This window comes from Patella vulgata, chromosome 6 (genome assembly GCF_932274485.2).
Source record: "Patella vulgata chromosome 6, xgPatVulg1.2, whole genome shotgun sequence".
NCBI lineage: Eukaryota > Metazoa > Mollusca > Gastropoda > Patellidae > Patella > Patella vulgata.
The window spans coordinates 15,774,458-15,799,040 of NC_065884.2; the positions used below are offsets into that span (position 1 = coordinate 15,774,458).

The window sequence follows — 24,583 nt, forward strand, 5'->3', positions numbered from 1 at the left end:
GTTTTGATATTTATTCATGGCCCCGCAACGTGCATTTTAAACTCCAGTAATAGCTTACTTCCGGTGCTAAACCGCAAGTGGAAGTAAACATAAACGGTGCAAAGTTCAACAGATTTTGTTTTGGAACAGAATTTTGTCTTGTCATTTGAAGGTATACTTTTGATCGGTCCATTTTTGATTAAGATTATAACTCAAGGTAATTTTAAAATGTACATTACCGGTAGTTTATGCATTGAAGTAAAAATATATAGCTTGATTTGTCCTAGGAATACTACATAACATACGTCGAATCAATCCACGGTCCACTGGAATCTGACCTTCTATCAGTATATATGCATATGTCATATGCTTACCGTCACCGAACTAGATATATATTGTCTGGATGGGTGTGGTGTATGCATATATACGGATAGAAGGTCAGATTCCTGTGATCAACTTAACATTAACAATCATCCCAAACTTAGGCTGCCTCCTCTATACAGTTCGCTCCGCCTGAGAGTGAGAATGTATTCTTGAGGTATGAAGTAGAGGCATCGCTGTGTGCAGTATGTCTAACAATGTGATGTCAATACTGTGACCAATGATTCGTATTATATATACCAACACAATTACTAAATGCAATTGAAATAAGTTAAGGCCAGAATTAGTGCTGATAGGACCTACTTGGTTAGATCAGGTTTAGGATGAAAATCTCGACTACGCATACACACAAAATAATGATACAGTTGACAATCCCTGTACAACCCTGGTAAGCATGTTACCCACCCTGGTAATAAATTTACAAACCTTGCTAATAGAACGCCACCACCAATATGTGACCAGGGAAACTCTGTTGAGGTTTGGGAGTAGTATAAATAAAAGCCTACAACGTGAGTCCATTCAGTCTGAAGAGGTCTGTACGAATAAAACTATACAATAAAACCTGGGATAACTAGGTCTTAATAGGCACTCTTATCTCATATTTATTGGTATTCCATAAATAGTCAATGGATACCAGATATTTTTAAATCCCCGGGCAACACCAGTACAAAACTAGCTACGAGAATGTAGCTAAAAACGTTGAGATATACTGATGTGTTTGTTTTTAGCTACGATTGGATGCCTTTAGTTCCAAGTGGCAAACTCAATTTCTTTATTAATGCATGTAACATCTTTAAAATAAGATAAGTTTATGCTATTATGATTAATTAAACTTACAAAGGCCAATGTAGTGGCACAACTGTCGCCTAACTCCAAATATTTGCGTTTAAATTAATGAAGCGTTGTTTTGTCTGACATACACCGCCATCGAAATCCATTCATAGATACAGAGCTTTAGATTGCCCTATTGATTGGCTGTTATAAAAGCCTTATATTTAGCTCCGCCTTCATGATGACAGCGTATCGTAAAAAAAGATGGCGGTCTTAGTGACAGCTTAACGCCTCGATTTTAAAAACGACGATTTGTACCCGTTTCAGGTAGGATTATATGCTTAATTGTAGTTGGGTCTGGCAGAAATATTATAAATAACAATAATCAATCGTTTTTTTTATTAGAAATATTGTCAATTTTGTTTACAAATGCGGGGTGTGAATCGCTCCCGCATGTGCTACGTTGAAGGTAATGGCCTCATGTCTTATCTCGAAACGCGGAGGGTTGAGAGATTAAGGTTTGTTATCTATACAAAACAGACTTAGTTAGGTAGAGGTTAGAGCCAAGTTAGAGGTGGTTTAATCACCATCATAACGTTTTTGGTATCAATATCAAATGATAAATGACTTCTACCTAAGTCTGTTTTGTACTGCTGTTACCCGTGGGATATTTAAATATATATTTTTGCTCTGTCTGTTTGATCCAGCTGCTACACAGATCCAGCCTTTACTACTCTTTAAAGGGAGTGTTACTGTCTGTCTTCTTGTATCCAGTTTTCCTTAAATAATATTGTGTTATTTGATTATGTACATTTGTGTTATTTTTTGGCAGTGATATTGAGATGATATGATGTTAAGGGTTCTGAATCAGATGTCACAACATTCCAGAAATATTAGAACAACAATATCAACACGCCAATTGTCAGTTACACCACAACTCATGTCATCAAAAGATGATAAAATGGCTTCTAGAAAAACTAAAGCTGTAATATTTGATATGGGAGGTGTTGTTTTACCATCACCACTACAAGCATTTAAAGGTGAAGTTACCTGAACTGATGCATGACTTTACATTTGCACTTATGGTAATAGAGGGAGGAATGGGATATAACATCCACTTGACACAACTAGGTCATTTTGGGACTAACATATGGTTCAAATTAATTCAATAATTCACTTGCATGCAGGGGTTTTTAGCAGTGGGAGGAGACTAGAGGATACAAAGAAAATCCACGAGGTTAAACGAGGGAACTCCTTGTCACTTTCAAGCTGGGAATCGAAACAATGCTAATTGACTCAATGACAGACCTTATGATCTAAACCGCACATGTTAGACCATTTGCCCCCCTGCACTCATGGTTAGACTGTCTAGCTTAAAGTAGCTAAGTCTCTAACTCAATATCATCCAAAATCTTCGACATTGAAAACACAAATTATTTGTGGGTTTAAATCAACATAGATGTTGTGATCTTACAGGGAAAAGATGGGCTTCTGATATCCGTTTTTCATAGGGACTCGAAAAACGAGGCTAGGCATATTCCACAAGTCATGTCAAACGGTGACTTCATATTCTTATCTGGAGAGCATGTGCAATAAATATTATCGGCGTAGACTGGAATAACCACACGCTAGAAATTGCCTTTCGATTGAGACTTCTGGCATATTCCGGCAAAGATAACTGTTTAGAAATTACCGTAAAAACAGAAACGGTTGAATGTAAATCAGTTTAAATACATTCATATTACATTATTATATACGTTGCAACCCATTTGTGTCAATTTCTAAGTCCCAAATATTAGCGATTTAGCCCCTTTAAAAGTTAACTAATTTCCCACTTTTCTTTTCCTATTGGAAATGAAATGGAGTTTAAGTCCTGCTGTTCTGCACCAACTGGGTTAATGAAGAAGGACAAGGTACCCTGTTTTTTTGTTCCATCTGAATGGCTATACCTTGCCAAGCCCTCTGTCCTGCATCTCTGACAATGGGGAACCAGGCCGGAAAATCCAGATGAACTTTCTCGGACGACTTGGGGATCGACCACACCGCTTCTCCCAACTAATATCATGTCCCTTTAATTCTGATAATTGATAAGGAGTTGAATAAAATTAATTTGTTTTTCAGATTTTGAGAGAAAGAATAGTTTACCTGCGGGGTTTGTTGTAAGTTTAATTGTGAACGGAGGTGAAAAGAATGCTTGGTGTCAACTTGAAGAAGGTGTTTTAACATTGGATCAGTTTAGACAAGCTTTCAGCAAGGAATGTTCGCAACAGGTAATGGCGGGGTTGGGTGGCAGAATAGTTTAACGCTTGCACGTTGGAGCATAAGATTTGTCAAGGATTCAAGTGGTATGGCTAAGATTCCTTGCATGGTCGTGACAAGGAGTAATGTCGCCTGTCCAGCCTTGTGGGTTTTCCCGGTTCTCATGTTTGGGACGTGAATTAAGCCTCACATTCATACCCGGTGTTTTATTTATATCAGTTGCATCCTGTGTCACAAACCTTTTTTTTATACACCCACCTTTTACATACACCCAAGTTTCGGAGTTAACTCCCTTTCCCCAAAATTTGTAAATAGAAAAGATTTAATAATGGTCACACATCAGCTATGTCTCAAATCAAGATAGCCATAGTCACCAGTTGACCAGAAAAAAAGCTTGTGAACACGATAGATATTAGATTTCTTAAAGGCATAAGGGATCAATTTTAATGTATGTAAAATTTTAAAACATGTCATTTATTTATTTTAGGCTGGAAAAAAAATAGATGCATCCGATCTAACAAACAGCTTGACTAATATAATTGCTGTTCAACCATATCCTCAAATAACTGATGCTGTTAAATGTATCCGAGCAGAGGGTCTTAAGACAGCATTATTGACTAACAATTGGTTTACTAATAACAGTAAAACTGAGAGTCTAGTACCCGTGGATAGGTCTCTATTTGATGTGGTAAGATATGAATTATCTGGCTTTCTTTTATTAACTACATAATACAATGTTCGTTCTTTATTGGGAAATTGGTTGGTCGAATGGTCTAAGCATGTGCTTTAGATCATAAGGGTCTATCATTGAGTAAGATTACCTGCCCAACTGCATGGGATTTCTTTGGTTCCTCCTGTTTCCTCCCACTGCTACAGACCCCTTCGTGCAAGAGTAGTTATTGAAATAAAATTGTAGCATATTTTAATCCTGACATGACCTAGTTTATGGCAAGTGAATATTAAACCCCATCTCTCTCTCTCTCTCTCTCTCTCTCTCTCTCTCTTTCGAACTATTTCATAGCATTGCTTAAAGGCACCGATCCTCATCGTTTAGATCCACAATAGAATTTCCTAAAATTGGTTGTTTAACATTTAATTAAGAAAAACCAAATCAAAAATATCAACAGTAGATAATCTCTTGGCTTGGATTCAAGTGGATTAAATAGCAGCCCATCAAAACATTTTAACCATAACATTTATAAGTGGCTCTGGCTTGTTTATATCATCTTTAATGATTCTGAATGTTGCGAAATTTTCATGTTATTATATCTTTGTAAATACTGAATGGAATTGAAATAATTTTGGACAGATATTCTGATTTACTTTTCAAAATATTGTAATTTGCAATTGGTTGTGAGCAGTTTTAAGTTGTAATTGTTTTGGGTTGCTTAAATGTACATTATGCCAAACCGAAATCTGCCTTTTGCAGGTCTTTCTTTAGACCTGAAATGTTATGTAAACTATTAATTAGGCATTTATTAACAAAACAAGACCATAATCAACTCTCGATGGCATTGGATACTCAAGATTTTAGCGAGATTAGAATGGTTCGCCATTTAAGAATTTAATTTAAAAATGGGAAAGCGAGGCTAAGTTTTGAATACACCAGTGCCTAGGTTACCACTATGCACACATCTTGTCAAAACTACAAACAATGATAACTTGGCTCTATTTTTGAATTATAATAGCAACAATGACCAACTCTTTATTAAACTCTTAACTAATGTATCTTTAAATTGAATGTAAGTTGATTATTAAATACTTGTTGTTTTAGGTTGTTGAATCTTGTGTAGAAGGAGTACGGAAACCAAATCCTAGAATATTTGAAATATGTTTGGATCGTCTAAATATAAAACCAGAAGAGGCTGTGTTTTTAGATGATATTGGTCAGAATGTGAAAGCAGCTAAGCAACTTGGTATTAATACAATTAAGGTAGGATTCAACTTTCATAGATTCAAGATGATGATGTTTGATTCAAGACATAGCTGTATTAATATTTATTTAATTTAAGCCATTTGTTCCTTCGTTCCTGGAGTTTTACGACCACTTCCACCTTGGGTGATATCATAGACAAAACTCAAGCCATGATGATACTTAGCTTTATAATCAAAACATTTTACAGAGATAATCGCAACCATTCAAGAATCCATTATCCTTACCACTTGCTTATGTGGCCCTCTAAGCAATGGAATATCAGATTTTGCTCAGAGTTTGCATACAATCGAATTTGAATATGTTTAATCTAACTTTATAAATCAGATTATTTCTTAAGCCAAAATTATTTTTGAATTGATAGTGTACATGTATCTCTATGGATTAAGAATTGCAACTCTTCACCAAGTTGTATATTTTATTAGGTAACCGATCCAGATCAGGCAGTGAAAGATTTAGAATCAACACTGGGTTTATCTTTGAACCATTTTGTAGAAGGTACAGAAACAGTACCAAAACATCTCAATATTCCTGTGGATAATTTGGTTAATTTTATTCAGTCTAATCTGGGTCTCAGTTCTGCAGGTTAGTACCTCTCATTTAGTTTATCAAAAACAGTATTTTATACCGAATGCTTTAAAAGTCAAGTAAACAGCAAAACCTGATGTATAAGTTTAACAGATCTGCTCTGTAGACTAATTACCTCCCTTTGCTTTCTTGATTTGCTAACAGTGCATTTCTTGAAAAGTCATAACAACTTGTTGACACTGGTTGTAAAAATTACTCCTGATTGTGACAACCAAAAACTACCACACTTAACAAATAGTACATAGTGAAATATGTAAATTCCAGGTTTATCAGACTCTTGAGAAGTTTTACCTTCTATGGAGGTAGCTGTTAGACTGGTTCAGCGAGACTATATTATGTTAATTGTGTAGATAAGTTGTCGAGTACTGAACACAAACAAATGAACCATAAAAGATTTCAGTTTGTGCTTTAGGCATTTATTACCATTAATGAACTCATATTAGACAATAAGTTAATAATATAAAAATGATTCAGAATTATTCATTGGAGGAATGGTGGACTGGTACACGGAAAGGCATAAGAGATGTTTATGACAATATTATGTGTAATTTTTTATTCAAGAGCTAATTTGCAGGAACAAGTTAAGACATATAAGTATGAAAATAAATGTTTTACTATTTTTGTTAGATCCACCAATAATTCGTTGTTTTAAACATGGTCAGTCGAATCCTACATATTATATTAATTATGCTGGAACAGAAATGGTGCTCAGAAAAAAACCTGTAAGTAGTTCATATACTAATTAAATATCTTCTTTATTTCTTCATATACATTGTATAGTCAACTACCATAAAACATTGATTAATAACTGTACTGGAAAAATCTTCCAAAACCTGTGAAATCTTCCATACTCAGAACGTATGGGTGATTAAGGCACTTGGGCCTCTTGCTTTTATCCTTTTATCATTATATACCATAAAACAAATACAAATTTTGACCATGGCTTCGGTCAATGTTAACTGTTTCCCTCATCCTTATATCTTTCCCATTCAGACAGCAGTACTACACTGTAATTGGCGTTTTATTGGCAAACCAAAATATAGTGTCACTAATTAAAGTTGAGGTGTGAAAGATATAATATATTTGTTTATGAAGATTATTGTTGTTTATAGCCTGGTAAACTACTGCCATCAGCTCATGCTGTAGATAGAGAATATCAAGTTATGAAAGCTTTAGGTAGTCAAGGTGTACCAGTACCAGAGATGTTAGCTTTCTGTGGTGATGACAGGTTAGTACACTATTTCTTGAGTTGACTGGAGGATTGTTTTAATGGTATTTAGTAATTGAACTCGAAATACACAGGTCACAGTTCTATGGAATACAATTACTGCTTATTACTGAATACTGTTTCAACTAGGCTTGACTAGTCTTTATTAAACATACATTATGCAAGAGCTAAATCTGATTATTGCAAGTCTTAATTTAGGCTTCAGATGTTATAGAAATTATAAATTAGATCTTTATTTAAACAACAAGCCCAAAATCAACACTGTAGACCCACGGATGGCTCGGCTACAGCTTGGATTTAAATAGGATTTCACTGATTGATTAAATCAAAAATGGCGCCCCATGCAGAGATTATTAACCGTTACGTTGACGTCATCAGTTAGATCGAGGCTAAATGATAGAGTGTACGAAGCGAGGCCGCTGTTGTACGATGCCGCATGTCAGTCAATTTGATTGAAAGTTCGATATACGGCCTTGATATTTTGTTAAGTAGTGGTTAAAATGAGAGTTTGGATGTTGGTATTATACGCTCTTTTGTCACTTGCGTTTACAGAAAAATTATTGAAATTGATAAACATCGCAACTAACATCACCCCAGTTGAATTGCAGCCCCATTGGATCACTGTAGTGTTTCCTATTTGTCTGCTTCGGGAGTCACGTAGTCACGTTACAGTACAAGAGTACACGCAGGCTAACAAGAAGTCGGCTATAATTATGCCTCATTGATTTGGACCATTCCTTTCAAACTTTCGCTTCTTATCTATATAATAAAAGTCTTATTTTTGATTTGTAGTAAAATAAATGTGATACGAATTGAACTGCAACCCCGTCTCAAGTCATTGAAAACGTTACTTGATAATCGAGATTATGTAGGTGGAGTTAACGCCTGTCAATCAAACGATCGGCCAAGGTGAAGATATATTTGACTACCATTTCTAGTCAAATATTACAACGATGATAACTTTGTTCAGAATAAAGTAATTTGACTGAAATTTTCAATATATTTTTCTTTCATCGGCTACTTTTGATCTGCTATAGCAAGAATGGCCAACTCTCTATAAAAATCTCACATAATGTATGTTTAAGCAATGACCTGTGTATCAAGAGGATCTGCTCCTCTTACGTTAAGCATTTGTTCTTTGCTGTGTTACTTACTAGACTGATGTACAGCAGTTCTGGCTTTGTGATGTGAAATCTTGTAAACTACAATATTGTGATAATCAAATATCTAAAAGGACAATGAGTCCAAAAATAGTTCAATTACAAATAAATGATCAGTTGAAAATTTGTCAACTTTCAGGATAGCTTGTACATCATGTTAATGGGATATTGTCAAAACAAGCCAGCGCCAATGATGATCAGCAACTTTAAGAACATGTCAATCAATTCACATGCCAATCTAATTTGTACTTTTATAGTCTATTTTATGGATTTTGTTTGTTTTCAGCATACTAGCTACACCATTGTATTGTTGTTTTTTCAATGTAATAGCTACACCATTTTATAGTTTATCCATCTTCATTAGCCCAGTCATTTATATTTTTGTTTTTATTGGGTTTTTTTTTTTTCCAGTGTAATAGGTACACCATTTTATCTAATGAGATATATGTCTGGTAGAATCTTTAAAGATCATCTATTATCCTCTCTACCAATTAGTGAGAGAAGACCTATATATAGTAATATGATAGACATACTATGTAAAATACATTCAGCTAATATAGAGAAAGCTGGCCTCTCATCTTACGGTAAACAAGGTAAGCCATTTATACATTGATTATAAAACTACTGTCTTTTCCCAAACTATAATTTCTCCTTTTCCTATTTTGCCTAATGTAAAAAGTTGTTTATTTCATTTGCTCTAGAGTTATCGGAATATGAACTTTTCATATTGTAGCATTTAACGTTGATCTGTATTTGATTCATATGAAAAGTCATAGGCGTACGAGCTGGGGGGCCTGGGGGGGCTGCTGCCCCCCCATTTTGGGCACCAAATGCTGGGAAAATTTGGGCACACAATTGTACTTTGTAAAAGTTGTATAAAAAAAATATTGTGTTCTTGAATGTGTCCAATTTAACAGCGAATTTAAATTCAGAGTGTCTATAGTTAGGCAATTAAATAGAAATCTTAAGACTCCTACCCTCTATTGTTTGGAGTACAGTAAGCTATGAGTTACAGTTACATAAACAACTGTTGTGTATATTACAAGTAAATAAAATTTAGTTCTCTTTTATTGATGATTTAGAAATTAAGAACTTATTCATCGCAAAAGAGATATTATGATTATTATGTAACATACTAAGCACCTAAATACATTTTTGGGGTACCAACCACCACCGCCCCCCCCCCAGTCAAAAATTTCCCCGTACGCCTATGTGAACAGTGTTGCGCAGAGATTGTTAAGGGACATTACTCTGCTGCAATGTGGCATTGTTTACACACATTGTCACTGTGTCCCTCGACCCTCTCCTTGTATAATATGTTCATGTACTTTCTGGACTTGATTTTATTTGCTGGACCCTGTCTTTGTTTGATGTTGTGTTATTTCTAAATAATGTGAATCAACACAATGTGAAGTTGTTGTTTATTATGTTATTTCAACCCTTGTGTATAGCAATATTACACATGTTTCTACTGACATCTAGGTAAATATGTAGAAAGAAATTTCAAGAGATGGGCGAAGCAGTATGAAGCTAGTAAAACACATGATATACCCTCCATGAATAAGCTGATTGAATGGATTCCTAAAAACCTTCCACAAGATGAAAGAGTGACAGTAGTTCATGGAGATTTCAGGTTGGTAATATTTGAACAGAATATTTTAATAAACTTCAAAAAAATCGTTCTCTAAAACTAATAAAGATAAAGTACTGAAATTTGGAGGATTATTCTTGAAGGTGTAAACTATACATGGTGGCTTTTCCATAGCTCCGTAACAATTTGTTTTTGTATGTCTATGAAGTATGGCGACAAAAAACGAAAATTGATGAACTCCCAGTCAAGTTCTGTAAAACGTAAAATAATCATTGTTCATTAAAAAAAAACCCACATAGCTGCATAGATCATTGACTTAGGAATATGTAAAAACTAAATTTACACTCATAGATTGATAACCTGCCACAAGCAATTTTTTTTAGTCTGTGTAGGGGTTGAGTATTTTACAACATGTAATATTATTAGGTTGTACTCATTTTAGAGACTTGAAATTTGGCATGTAGGTTAGTCTGTACAGATTTCCTTTAGTTATATTTACTCAATCAAAAGTTATAATCAAAAGTATGTTTTCGACTAGCACGTCCCCTTAAAGGAACATACAATAAAACATGACACATGTATATGGAATACAAGTTATCCAGAATTTTAGTTTTGGCCAGTGGTATATAGAGTTATGGTGATTCCCTGGGGCCAACTCCTTTAATTTATGTCCCCAAGACTGGAGTATAGGGCCTAGTACTGAGAAATTTGAGAAAAAACATTTTTAAATATGTAGAAGCAGATGAAATAAACTTTTTTTTTCTATTTAAATAGGGCATCTTAACAACAGAATTAACAGCGATAATTTCAAAGTTAAAAAAAATTTATTCAAGCATTGAGATGGCCATAATAGATGTTATTTTGTTTGATGTGAATTATCAATTTTTTTTGTTTGATTTTAGATAATCAAAGGTTAATTTATTCTTTAAAACCATTTTATTACAGATTGGATAATCTCATTTTTAAACAGTACAATAATGATATTATAGCTGTCTTAGATTGGGAGTTATCTACCCTGGGTGATCCGCTAACAGATCTGTGTACATGTTGTTTGGCATACTATATGCCACCTGGTTTCCCATTGATACAAGGTAATATGAGTGGATGGTAAAAAATAATCAAACTTAATTTTAAATTATTTTAATAATTTAAAATTAAGTTTGATGCAATTTTATTACAGATTGGATAATCTTATATTTAAACAGTACAATAACGATATTATAGCTGTTTTAGATTGGGAGTTATCTACCCTGGGTGATCCGCTAACAGATCTCCCTACATGTTGTTCGACATACTATATGCCACCTGGGTTACATAGACAAGGTAATATTGGAGGTTGGTATCACTATTGAACTGATACTGTTTAAATATGAACCTAGACCTTTTATAAATTATACAGAAGTCAGGTGTGTAATTAGATGTAAAAGATGTCACTACTAGTGTAAAAGCGTGACTAATTCTAATACCCATGCGCATGACTATACGCTGTCTTTTCATTTAATCTGATATGTGCGTTTGTTTGGGATTTCTGTGTATTTCTTGCTAGCCACCGGATCCATTCACTTAATCTGATATGTGCATGTGTTTGTGATTTCTCTGTAAATTTGTTTTGTGTAATTTTTGTCCCCCGCCTTTCGAAGAAAGCAGGGGACTATTAAAATGGGTTCGTCCGTCTGTCTGTCTGTCCGTCTGTCTGTCCGTCTGTCTGTCCGTCACACTTTTTGGGACACAATAACTCTCTTCCTAATTGAGCTAGAATGTTCAAACTTGGTGTATGTGTTTATTAGGTCAATGCCTTGATGGAGTTCGAAGATGAGCATTTTCCGCTTAGGGTAAGCAGAGATAAGCAATTTGATTGGTTGATGCTTTGGGACACAATAACTCTCTTCCTAATTGGGCTAGAATGTTCAAACTTGGTGTATGTGTTGATTAGGTCAATGCCTTGATGGAGTTCGAAGATGAGCATTTTCCGCTTAGGGTAAGCAGAGATAAGCAATTTGATTGGTTGATGCTTTGGGACACGATAACTTTTAATTGAGCTAGAATGTTCAAACTTGGTGTATGTGTTTATTAGGTCAATGCCTTGATGGAGTTCGAAGATGAGCATTTTCCGCTTAGGGTAAGCAGAGATAAGCAATTTGATTGGTTGATACTTTGGGGCACGATAACTCTCTTCCTAATTGAGCTAGAATGTTCAAACTTGGTGTATGTGTTGATTAGGTCAATGCCTTGATGGAGTTCGAACATGAGCATTTTCCGCTTAGGGTAAGCAGAGATAAGCAATTTGATTGGTTGATGCTTTGGGACACGATAACTTTAGTTCTAATTAAGTGAGATTGATGAAACTTGGTGTATAGTTTCATTACAGTAATACCTTGACTAAGTTTGATAATGAGCATTTTCTGCTCAGGGTAAGCAGAGCGATACGCAATTTGATTGGTCGAGACTTATTTCCTATTTCGGCGGAAGACATCAGCCTCACTGTTGGCTTGTTTGTGTGTGGTGCAGTCTCCCTGCACATACTATTGAATACACAAGTCTTACCAATAGTGGTGTATATCATTCAATAGTCGCTTTTAGTAACATAACACCTTTCTTAACACATAACACCTTTATACTGACTGCTGCCTAAGTACTGACACTTTTAACTGACTAGTAAGCATTATGTACATAAAATGATGACTTCGATCTATTAAAGGAGAAGATGATAGCGTCTGTGGACCAGTAGGTTCAAGGTTAGGAAGAGGCTCGCAAAGTATGTGGATTAGTGACAATTTTTTTAGGGTGAGGAAGGAGATCATAAAGTCTGTAGACCAGTAAAAAATTTTTGAGTTAGGAAGAGGATCATAAGTCTGTGGACCAGTGATGGTGCTTTAGAGTTAGGAAGGGGATCATAAAGTCTGTGGACCAGAGATCATGTTTTAGGTTCAGGAAGATGGTCATAAAGTGTGTGGACCATTGATGATGTTTTATGTTCAGGAAGAGGATCATAAAGTCTGTGGACCAGACATTATGTTTTAGGTTCAGGAAGAGGGTCATAAGGTCATGTTTTAGGTTCAGGAAAAAAATCTGTGGACCACTAATGTTCTAAGGTCAGCGATAGGATCATAGAGTCTGTGGACCAGTAATGATGTGTTAGGTTTACGAAGTTTATCAATCCAGGGATTTTGTTTTTCGTCTGTATATCTTGGACATGTCCTATGTCCTACACAGATTGACAAACCTATGACTGTGAATATACCCATAAAGATATTATGAATTGAACTGAAAATTCCCCCAAAATTCCAAAAATATTAACTGTACTGAGGGTTTAATATTACTAATCTTGATTATCATTGATTATTGCTAAGATTAATTAAACAGGGGGTATGTAAGATCTAAATCTGCCTATTACAGGTTTTTCTTTGGGCTTTTAATGTTATGTAAATTATAAATTAGACATCATGACAAGATCATAATCAACTCTCGATGCCACCGGATCGCTCCGATTTTAAGTAGATTAGAATGGTTTGGCCATTTAATGATTTAATTTGAAAATGGAGAAGTGAGGCTGTGACTCGAATGACCAGTAAAGTGATTACGATCAATGCACACATCTTGTCGAAACTACAACCATTGATAACTTCGCTTAAGATAAAGTAATTTGAATGAAACTTTCAATATATTCATTTTGCATTATCTATTTTTGAAATATTATATCGACAACGACCAGCTCCTTATCTAAATCGTAAATAATACTTTTAATACTTAAATTTATAGTTTTTTTATAAAATCTTACATAATGCCCCTTTAATTGGGGGCGTGGGGGTGGATGGCCGAATGGTTAGCACGTGTGCGCTGTATCATAAGGCATAAGGTCTGTCATTGAGTCAACTGGCGTGGTTTCGAATCCCCGGTTGTATGTGACAAGGAATAGGGTTGCTTGTCCAGCCTCGTGGGTTTTCTCCAGGTCCTCTGGTTTCCTGCCACTGCTAAAGACCCCTACGCGCAAGCAAATTATTGAAATAAAATTAAACCATATGTTAGTCCCAAAATGACCTAATCTGTGTCGAGTGGACTTTAAAACCCCATTTTTCTCTCTCTCTCTCTCTCTCTCTCTCTCTTTAATTAGTTAAGTGATCAGGCGAATTATAGAGTTGTACCTCTACTTTGATTGACTACTTAATTGAATATTGGCGTTGACTTTTGAATGTTATTTCAAGAAACAGAGGAATGATATTTTGTTGTCTTGCAGGTTTTAGTGAAACTAATTTAAAAGAACATGGAATGCCTTCAGTAGAGGACATACTACATCAGTATTGTCAGACAATGAAAATACCACCAATTCAAAATTGGGATTTCTACCTTGCTTTCACATTCTTCCGATTTGCTGCCATCTTACAGGGTGTTTATAAAAGAGCTGTGTCAGGTGAGATGGTCTTTTATTTTATTACACCCATATGATTTTGATTGGGCACCACTCTCCCCCACCCCATCTCTTTCAACTGATAAATCATTACTGTACCCCTTTATACCCCTCATGACACACTGCATGAAGCATATCTATTTTCATTAGCTCTTTGTTGCAGAAAATTCCATCATACTAATAGCACGCTGAATGAAGCATACCTATATTCATTAGCCATGTTGGTGCAAAAAATAAGGATGAAGCCCACTTGTGCTCTTGCTATATGTAGTAAGATAACCTTTGATCAAGTACATGTTCATGACCTACTTTCTAAATGATATCTATTTTGCAATGTCACTAGTATAATGTAAGGTATATTATCTGTAGTCCTGTAATACAGGTAGATAATAAACAGGTAGATAATGATATACAGGTAAGACCTATTATATCAGAAATTAATGGAAAAAACCCCGGAAAGTGTTGACAGATGTGAAAGTACCCTTAGACAGACCCAACTGTGTGTATATTATACTGGTATAAACAATGTTCTTATTTTTATAATTTGGTATAGAAAATGATCTTACTTCAGTAAAAAGAATATATTGTCTTTGATAAGATGACATGACATGAACTAGTTATCTATATAAGATAATCCATGACAATATTTTCTTTCTGAGAACACAAATCGGTATGTATTTGATCCTTTGGCACTTGGTACGTTTTCACATCTATTCACATGGCACAGGCAATAGAGAAAGCAATATTTTTAGGCACCCAAGTGCATAGGCGTACGGGGAAATTTTTGACTGGGGGGGCGGTGGTGGTTGGTGCCCAAAAAATGTAGTTAGGCTCTTACTATGTTACATAATTATCATAATAATAATAATAATTCTATTTTCTTATAAAACTACAAATATACATATTATTTACAGAAAAATGATCTAATAACGATGAAATAATGTTTTAAAATTTAAAACAAACAAATAGCAAATAAAAGAACAAACAAACATATATACAAGTTATAGAGGATTCGAGTCTTAAGACTTCTATTTAATTGCCTAACTATAGACACTCTGTCTCGCTGTTAAATTGGACACATTCAAGAACACAATATTTTTTTATACAACTTTTACAAAGTACAATTGTGTGCCCAAATTTTCCCAGCATTTGGTGCCCAAAATGGGGGGGCAGCCGCCCCCCCCCCAGGTCCCCCCGGCTCGTACGCCTATGCCCAAGTGCTAATGGCCAATGAAATAATTTCTTTTTATCTTTTTTAATATACAGTTTTCCTGCAATATTGTTATCCTTACCTTCTTTATTTAGAAAATAGTCATGCTTTATTTTAGTTTTTAAAAATTATAATTCCAGGCCAATCAAGTTCAGCTGAATCAAAATTTCTTGGCAGCTTTGCTGAGAAATTAGCTGATGTAGGCTGGAATCTGGCTTTACAGAGTACATCAGCATCTAGAACAAGTGGAATAACAGGGGGAACAACTCAATCTCGTAATTATTCGACATCATCACGATCTGTCATGTCATATATTAGTAGACCGATGTCATCGTCTTCACATTCAAATCATGCTGGTAAGTGTAGATGGGTATTTGTTTTATCTCTAATCATGCAAATAAGTGTAGATGGGTATTTGTTTTGTCTCTTATCATGCTAGTAAGTGTAAATCTGTATTTGTTTTGTCTCTAAACATGTTGGTAAGTGTAGATGGGTATTTCATTTGTCTCTAATCATGCTGGTAAGTGTTGATCAGTATTTGTTTTGTCTCTAATCATGCTAGTAAGTGTAGATGGGTATTTGTTTTGTCTCTAATCATGCTGGTAAGTGTTGATCAGTATTTGTTTTGTCTCTAATCATGTGGTGAGTGTAAATAGGTATTTGTTTTGTCTTTGATCATTTGAATTGTGTAAATAAGTATTTGTTGTGTCTCTAATAAAAACAAAATGTGTAGCATATTTTTCAGTATTTATGCTTGCAGAAAATAGATGATTCATGCATCTTTATGTAAGGTTTAAACCAGAACTCTGAGATTGTGATGGAAAGGGAGCCATGGTGACTTGGTGAGATCTAACCATGAGATACCAGGTTTGATCACAGATGTTCCCGTCTGGTTTTCCCTGTGTCAATTGCCTAGTCATTCTGATGGGATGAATAATGTGGTCTAAAAACTGCCATCTTAAATAACGATAAGAGTTATGTCCCTTAATTTTCGGTAAAAATGTCCGACAAGAAAAATTTTGAAATCCCATCACTGGTGTACGCCATGACATAATTGAAATAAGAATAGGTTGTAGCGCTGCTGTCTAGTCAAAATGTCCTTCATAGCACACTGCATGATGACTGCCTTCATTTATTGTTGAATCTAAAGAATTTTATTGTGTATTATTGTTGTTCTTTAAGTAAAATATTGAGATATGCATGGAGGTTTTTATCGGAAGATATTTGTGATTTTAGCTCAGATGCCAATTAGTGTTGCTGGTTTATCACCCAGAGTACAAGATCTGCATCAACGTGTTAAAACATTTATAGATGAAAAAGTCATCCCACTAGAAGCAGATTTCCTGAAACATCAACTCTCTAAAGATAAATGGAGTGTCTGGCCTCCAATGGAAAACTTAAAGGTAAACAGAGTTACAACAATGTTCATGATTTGATTTTAAGAATCATAAGAACTGTTATGCACAGGTGTGAAATGAAATGGCTAATGAAAACGGGATGCACAGGTGTAAACTTGGTAAAGATTTAAGGCAATTGCGACATCAATGTGTATCCAGTTATTCAAAAAAATATTAACAAGTTACTAAGTTATAGCCATAATCTCTTTGTGAGAGATATAAGAACAAGTGACTTATCCTGGATTCCTGCTAAACTGCACTTGAATTAGTTGTAGGCGGTTTTGAAGAGTTTGGATTTGAAACTGTTAGTGTCTTCAGTTTGTTTTATCACCATAAATAGTACACAAATCACCATAGGTTGTTCTATAATCCAAAAAGTTTACATTGTTAGAAACGAAATTAAATAAAATGGGGTTTAACATCCTACTGTTCTGCTCCGACGGGACTAATGAAAATGGGCATATGCCATACAGTTTGCTACGGTCTACTCTTATATTGAATTCCACCTAGACAGCTGTCCGCTAGTGAGTCTGCGTCTTACTCACTTAGTCACTGTGGCTCCCAGAACTCAAAATTATTTTGGTTTTTCTTCAGTATTGATGAATGCTAAGATGGAGCTATTCATTTAAGATCATTAATTATTTGAGTTTGTTAAATCAAAATCTTTTTTTTTTCATATTCAAGGCTGAAGCTAAATCTGCTGGTTTATGGAATTTATTTCTACCTGTAGAATCTGATCGTGATGTAAAATATGGTGCTGGATTAAGTAATATAGAATATGCTTTCTTATGTGAACAAATGGGTAGGAGTGCAATAGCACCAGAGGTAAATATAACATACTTTTTGTATACCAATACCAGGATAAATGTACAATGGTTTAGCTGCCTGGCTTTAACCATTTAGCACCTTTTTAATCAGTTGTCTGCTTTATATTTTATAGCAATTTATAATATTCTGATATAATATTCTGGCATTTCAGCTCTTGTGCTCTATCTTGGTAATCTTTATTTTTTAAATTATCTTTCTCGTGAGTGTTTCTCACTATTCAATTTGTTAATATCATCAGAAATTTACAAGGTATTACTTTGGAATATTTTTTTGGGGGGAATGTATTTTTCATCAAACTATTTTTAATACTAATTTTTCACTTACCTGGTACATGTTGGTTGGTGTTTAACGGGAGTAGACCAGTAATTGCTATTCCATATAAAGTCTATTACTAAATGTCACAATAAGAAGTATTATATTTCGTTTGTAGGTGTTTAACTGTATTGCACCTAATATGGAGGTAATATGGAGGTATATATTGTATGTTGAATATTTAATCTAAGATATATTTTTTGTAGGTGTTTAACTGTAGTGCACCTTATACAGGTAATATGGAGGTATATATTGTATGTTGAATATTAAATATTAATTCTAAGATATATTGTTTGTAGGCATTTAACTGTAGTGCACCAGATACAGGTAATATGGAGGTATTAGTTAAATATGGTAATGAAGAACAGAAGAAAGCCTGGTTACAACCATTATTAGATGGTAAAATACGGTCGTGTTTTGGTATGACAGAACCAGCGGTAAGATTCTTATGTAACAATCATTAGTATGATTTCTGCAGAGGGAAAGAATGGTAAACATCTCTCTGGCTCTGGGAGTCAAGATTGGGTGTATGTCTGTCTTGATTATCCCTGTTGGTGCGTAAGAGTTAGACGTTAAACCCCATTTCATAACTACAAAACATATAGTAAAGCTAAGACCTTCAGAGAAATTAAAAATAAATATTGTTTCAAGAATGAAAGAAAGTGTTTTGTATTTGTCCAGACTACATATACATTCAAAGAAACTAAACATACCATATTTGACAGAAGAATAGAATGTACTGTATTGATGCTACTTTTCTTGATTTGGTTCTGATATTTTAACAGAATAATAAAAAACATATTTCCTTGTTGTCTTTTAAACACTGTTATATTTATTTAGGTAGCATCATCAGATGCAACTAATATAGAAGCATCTATTAGGAGAGAAGGGGACTATTATATTATAAACGGCCACAAATGGTGGACCTCAGGTTAGTTCAACAATATATTACAACTAATAATAACCTCAGTATTGTAATAAATTGTATTATAATACCCTGTAGTTTGGGGCTTCATTATTCTGTATATAAGTTCTGTTTCCGAAGCATATCTCAACCTCTCAAGATAACCATTCAAGACTTTGTTTTGTACACATATCAGGCTATTTTAAAGGCTGTGACATTTGCCGGCAGTTTTAATCATTTTGGTATATAATTATGGTTCAGGAGCATATTTTAGAAACCTTTCACGATACCTTGATAAAACTTTGTATACGCATATTCCTATTACATGCATGTCTTTGCCGTCTTCATTTAGCCCAGTCGGAGCAGAACAGTAGGATGTTAAACCCAATTTCATTTCATTTTATTTACTAATAAGACACTTCTTGATTGGATAATTTTAATGTTTCCATGAAAACAAATTTATCTTGGTCTTAATTAATACAATTATTATTCCATAGCATATTTTAGAAGCCATCCAAGGTATCTTTATGTTACTTTGTACCCAACTCAGTCCGTTACAGTAGATGGTGGCTCAGTCCCAGTGATGAAGGATGGAGGATCTGACAAGGATAGCTTGTTAACCCAAACCTAGATCCCATGTACACATTGGGTTACACTTGAAAGATCCCAGGCAGTTGGAATTTGATATGAATAGGCCGTAGCGCTACCATCCGTGCAAAATCTCCCTCGTAGCACACTGTATGGAGTATGCATAGTAGAGTCTTTGCAGTTAAACCATTTAATACAACTGGTTTTCTAGTTAACCGTAAGAGAAGTTACAAATAGTAGATGTTATATTTTGTAGGTGCATCAGATTCACGATGTAAAATGTGTATATTTATGGGTAAATCTGATCGTTCTGTATCTAAACATCAACAACAGAGTATGATCATCGTTCCTATGGATGCACCCGGTGTTACAATTGTACGTCCACTATTGGTCTTCGGATTTGACGATGCACCACGTAAGATTTTATCAAATTGAAATCACATATTGACTTTATTCTTGGAACATTATCAATGAAACACTCATAATATAAATTTAAGAATCCACACTCAATTGCAGCACAACAGACTTGGATTAGAGTATTTTTATTATTGCTCTCCTGTCCCACTGATAACTTTTACCCTCTAGCTTGTTTACATCGCCTCAGAATATTGGAAAATTTTCAATACCTCATATCTTTGTAAGTGCTGGATACAGAATTGAACCAATTTTGGACTAATATTCTTTTAAATATTCAACTTTCACAATATTGTATTGCGCAATGGAGTCAAATGAAGATCTTCAGCTTAAAAGTATCCAGTCTAATATGTCTTTTAGAGATTCAACTTTCACTGTATTGTGTTGTGCAATGGATTCAAAACCCCTCAAATGACGATTTCAGCAAAAGCATCCAGTCATCAAAATTAATTATTAAATTGTTGTGGTTGTATATTTTGTATAATATATTGATAATTTACAGATGGACATGCAGAAGTTACGTTTGAAAATGTTCGGGTACCAGTTGGTAATCTGTTATTAGGTGAAGGTCGTGGATTTGAAATTGCTCAAGGTCGTTTGGGACCAGGACGAATCCATCATTGTATGAGACTAATTGGTATGGCTGAAAGATCTCTCCAGTTAATGGTGGAACGAGTATGTTATCTTTTAAGTATTTTTACACTGATATTTGCAAGGTTGTGGGGACTGGGATATGTATCGTTGTCACCCTGTCCACCTGTAAGCCTTTTCACTCTTTACTAACACATTAGAGAACACTGATGTCATGGAATCTTTTTGGAATTTTAATAAGCGGTTCAGCTCATTGAAAGGAAAATGCCTATTAATTTTGAAAGTAACTCACAGTTACTGCCCTTCATCTGTGAAACCCTGGGGGTAGTCGATTGAATGTTCCGGAATTGAATTCTCTCAATCCCAAAAATAGTGACAATCGAGTGAAAAGGGGTATTTTGGGCTACAACCAGGCAGCCGGAATATATTCGTTATGATTAATTACGTCACGATTTTACTCACACCACCTCCGTTGTTGGGACTGACAGAACTGTGACAGGACTGAATTCCGCGTCACTCAATTGCAATTCTGTCAATTCGGGACGTTCTGGACTGACAGTTGAGCATCCCCAATGTTAATGCTTCACAGGTCTGGGGGTTGGATGGCTGAATGGTAAGCATGTGCACACTGTATCATAAAGTCTGTCATTGAGTCAACTGGTGTGGTTTCGATTCCCCGGTTGTACGTGACAAGGAGTAGGGTCGCCTGTCCATCCTCGTGGGTTTTCTCCTTGTCCTCCGGTTTCCTCCCACTGCTAAAGACTCCTAGGCGCAAGCAAATTATGGAAATAATGTTAGTCCCAAAATGACCTAGTTAAACCCCATTTCTCTTTCTCTCTCACTTCACATGTCACAATTGTCATTGGTGATCATTTGCTGGTTCAAAGAAAATCCCAATTGATGTCACTACATCACTGTATCATTATTAGATTGTCCAGCCAGATACACTGGGAATTACTCCCCTTGATTTACAGAATTTTCATATTCATTTTTATCTGATCCAATGACAAAGCTTTTTTTTCAAGGTTAAGATTCAAAATTTTGTATAATTATGTTAAATTACATGTTTTTGTGTATGTTAAATTATTAATATATCATATACTTTGTAGACAAAATCAAGAATTGCCTTTGGTAAACCATTAGCAACTCAAGGAACAATACAAGCTGATGTAGCTAAATGTAGACTAGAAATAGAACAGGCTAGACTTCTGGTACTAAAAGCTGCTCATATGATGGACATATATGGTAACAAGGTATTAACAATATTCAAATTATTCCTGTAAATCAAATTTATGTATAGGACTTAGCCAGTGGTTCCAAGCATTAATTTTGTTTGGCCAGGCATCCCTGGCAGTCTGAAATAAGCTTGCATGGGGCCCTGGTTGAAAATATTCTGATCATTCTCTGAAACCCACACAAATGAATCTTATATCACAGTTACCCCTTCCCCCTTTAATATCTGACCCTGCTCCCATAAAGTATATGCTAGGACTGTACAGCTAGTACTAAGGACGAACATTATTAAAGTTCAGATCTACAAAGCATTTTATCGCTAAGTTAATGCCTATGATTTTGAAAACTTGAAATCTACTCATTAAAAAGCAGCCAATTTTTTGCAAGGGATGTTCCCCGTGTCATTGTTCTACTGTTTTAGAGTTCTTGAAATATACTCTTCAAAAAAGTAGGGGATATTGAAATGCAAATACCTATGCAGGTTGTGATATAAATAGTCATGGACACTTGACATGCTTTGAGAGTATGTTCACAGATGAAGAACTTATTGCCCCAACAGACCCACTGAGCTGCACATGCGACACGCAATTGCACCATACACTTGGGAGGGGTTCATTGTCAAATTTGACACTTCAAGGAAGGGTTGATGAAAACTGCCGTGTGCTGGTTTATCTATCCATGTTTGCTTTCCAATCGGTTCTTGCATAAGATTTACTGTTTAGCGGATCTTTGCTTTAGTGTGTTACGTTTAATTTGATCGGGAGACGTGTTCGTCGACGTCAACATCAACCGACAACACTGCAAGAATTGGCCGCGGCACTGCAAGAGGAGTGGGTCAGGTTGCCCCAAATCGTTATTGGACGGTTGATTAGGAGCATGCCACGACAAATTGCTGAATGTCTGAGGATTGGTGGAGCAATTACTCATTATTAAGACAAAAATCAAAAACGTCCATTTTCACTTTTGACGGTGTATCTCTTTGCGAGTGAAATGGGGCCGTCAGATAAGCCGCCCATATGAAATGTTTATGTTCATGTGTAGGCAATTGGCCTGTTATTAACATACACTGGTTACCTCTAATAAAAACAGCAGTGCATTTCCGCAGTTTTGTATTGTTTCTGAATATCCCCTACTTTTTTTGAAGAGTATATTTTCCCAAAACTTTATGAAATTGTTTGGCTAGTCTCGAGGAGGAATGCTATTGAAATTCAGATAGCCCTCGATTTTGAAAACTTGAAACTAACGTTTAAAAAGCTGCTGATGGGATTTGTTGCCTAGCAAAATGCCATCCATGTTGACTGTAAAGGTTTGTTTACTACAGTTTCATGAACTATTTTATATATTGATATACCATTGTATTGTAGGTAGCTGCCCCTGAAATAGCTATGATAAAAGTTGCTGTACCTAATATGGCACAAACTGTTGTAGATAGAGCGATTCAGGTTTGTATACTTTACCTTGTATTCCTGGAACAAATCCAATAATTTTGGTCTATCAGCATAGACGTGTAAACTGAGACTTCTGTTGGTGTCATTGTTAGAAACGATGTTTCATTGATACTTTACCTGGGTCATTTGGAGACTAACATTAAATAAAAAAAATTTCTATGGTTACATGTGAAAGTGGTAATGACCTTTTAAATTATTAATTAGACATTAATTAACAAAACATGACCATAATCATCTGATACTCGAGATTTTAACTAGACTAGATCGGTTCGCCATTTAAAAATTTAATTTAGAAATGGGGAAAGCGAGGCTAAGTCTCGAATATACCAGTGCTCTGGTCACCACACTGCACACATCTTGTCAAAACTACAAACAGTGATAACTTGAGTCAGAATAAAGTAATTTAAATGAAATTTCCGATTTTGTCAGTTTGCATTATCTATTTTCGAACTATTATAGTAAGAATGGTCAGATCTTTATCTAAATCTTAACTAATGTATTTTTAAACGGATTGAATCCAAGCTGGGAAATTTTCTACCATTGCTATTTTGATTTTGTTTTCTTAATTAAATATGAAATAATCATTTTGAGTATGTTTTATCATGGATATTGAGCCATGAATAATTAGATATTGTCTGGAAATTAGATATATTTGAAAGAATGCAGATGACGATCATCGGGTTATAAATTAATAACAGTTGTCTCAGAATGTTTTTCTTTATTTAATTTTCAGAGCTACGGAGGAGCAGGTGTATCCTCTGATTTCCCATTAGCAGGTTTCTTCATGTGGGCTCGCGTTTTACGAATTGCAGATGGACCAGATGAAGTTCATCTTCGATCAGTAGCCAGAATGGAATATGCAAAATCAGTTAATTCAAAATTGTAGTAAATCGTTAATTTGTATATCTTTGTTTCAACAAATAATGGCTCAAAAAGAGACTTATAGATGGTTTCCACTATCATAAGATATTAACATGATTTACCTGGTTTCCACTATCAGAAGATATTAACATGATTTACCTGGTTTCCACTATCAGAACATATTAACATGATTTACCTGGTTTCCACTATCAGAACATATTAACATGATTTACCTGGTTTCCACTATCAGAACATATTAACATGATTTACATGGTTTCCACTATCAGAACATATTAACATGATTTACCTGGTTTCCACTATCAGAACATATTAACATGATTTACCTTAATTACTGTATTGACGCCATCTGTTTGACTATTATTTTGTAAGATGTGTGTACTCTCGTGTGAAAGAAATTCTCTTCAACAAGGAATTACGCATAGTTAATATAATTTGCTCTATTCAATCCAGTTTTCATAAGGGTATAGCTTGGGAAAACCTC

The 24,583-nt window shown here is 35.0% G+C and overlaps 1 protein-coding gene across 3 annotated transcripts; it reads left to right on the top strand.

Moving 5' to 3' along the window:
- Positions 1–60: 60 nt before the first annotated feature.
- Positions 61–24,514, top strand: LOC126823545 (acyl-CoA dehydrogenase family member 10). Of its 3 annotated transcripts, none has more exons than XM_050552437.1 (22): positions 61–151; positions 1,964–2,171; positions 3,253–3,401; positions 3,878–4,078; positions 5,165–5,323; positions 5,749–5,908; positions 6,539–6,633; positions 7,024–7,139; positions 8,711–8,892; positions 9,782–9,932; positions 10,836–10,981; positions 14,125–14,298; positions 15,646–15,861; positions 16,742–16,908; positions 17,587–17,727; positions 18,342–18,479; positions 18,883–18,973; positions 19,791–19,949; positions 20,451–20,623; positions 21,649–21,792; positions 23,137–23,214; positions 23,954–24,514. In XM_050552437.1, exons 2-22 carry the CDS (start codon positions 1,979–1,981, stop codon positions 24,104–24,106), a joined length of 3,186 nt encoding a protein of 1,061 aa, XP_050408394.1. In that variant the 5' UTR covers positions 61–151; positions 1,964–1,978; the 3' UTR covers positions 24,107–24,514. The 3 variants fall into 3 exon arrangements, with proteins under 3 accessions (XP_050408394.1, XP_050408395.1, XP_050408397.1); XM_050552438.2 differs by having other exon boundaries at positions 75–196; XM_050552440.2 differs by lacking the exons at positions 61–151; positions 1,964–2,171; positions 3,253–3,401; ... (7 more) ...; positions 10,836–10,981; positions 14,125–14,298 and adding an exon at positions 14,622–14,710.
- Positions 24,515–24,583: the final 69 nt, after the last annotated feature.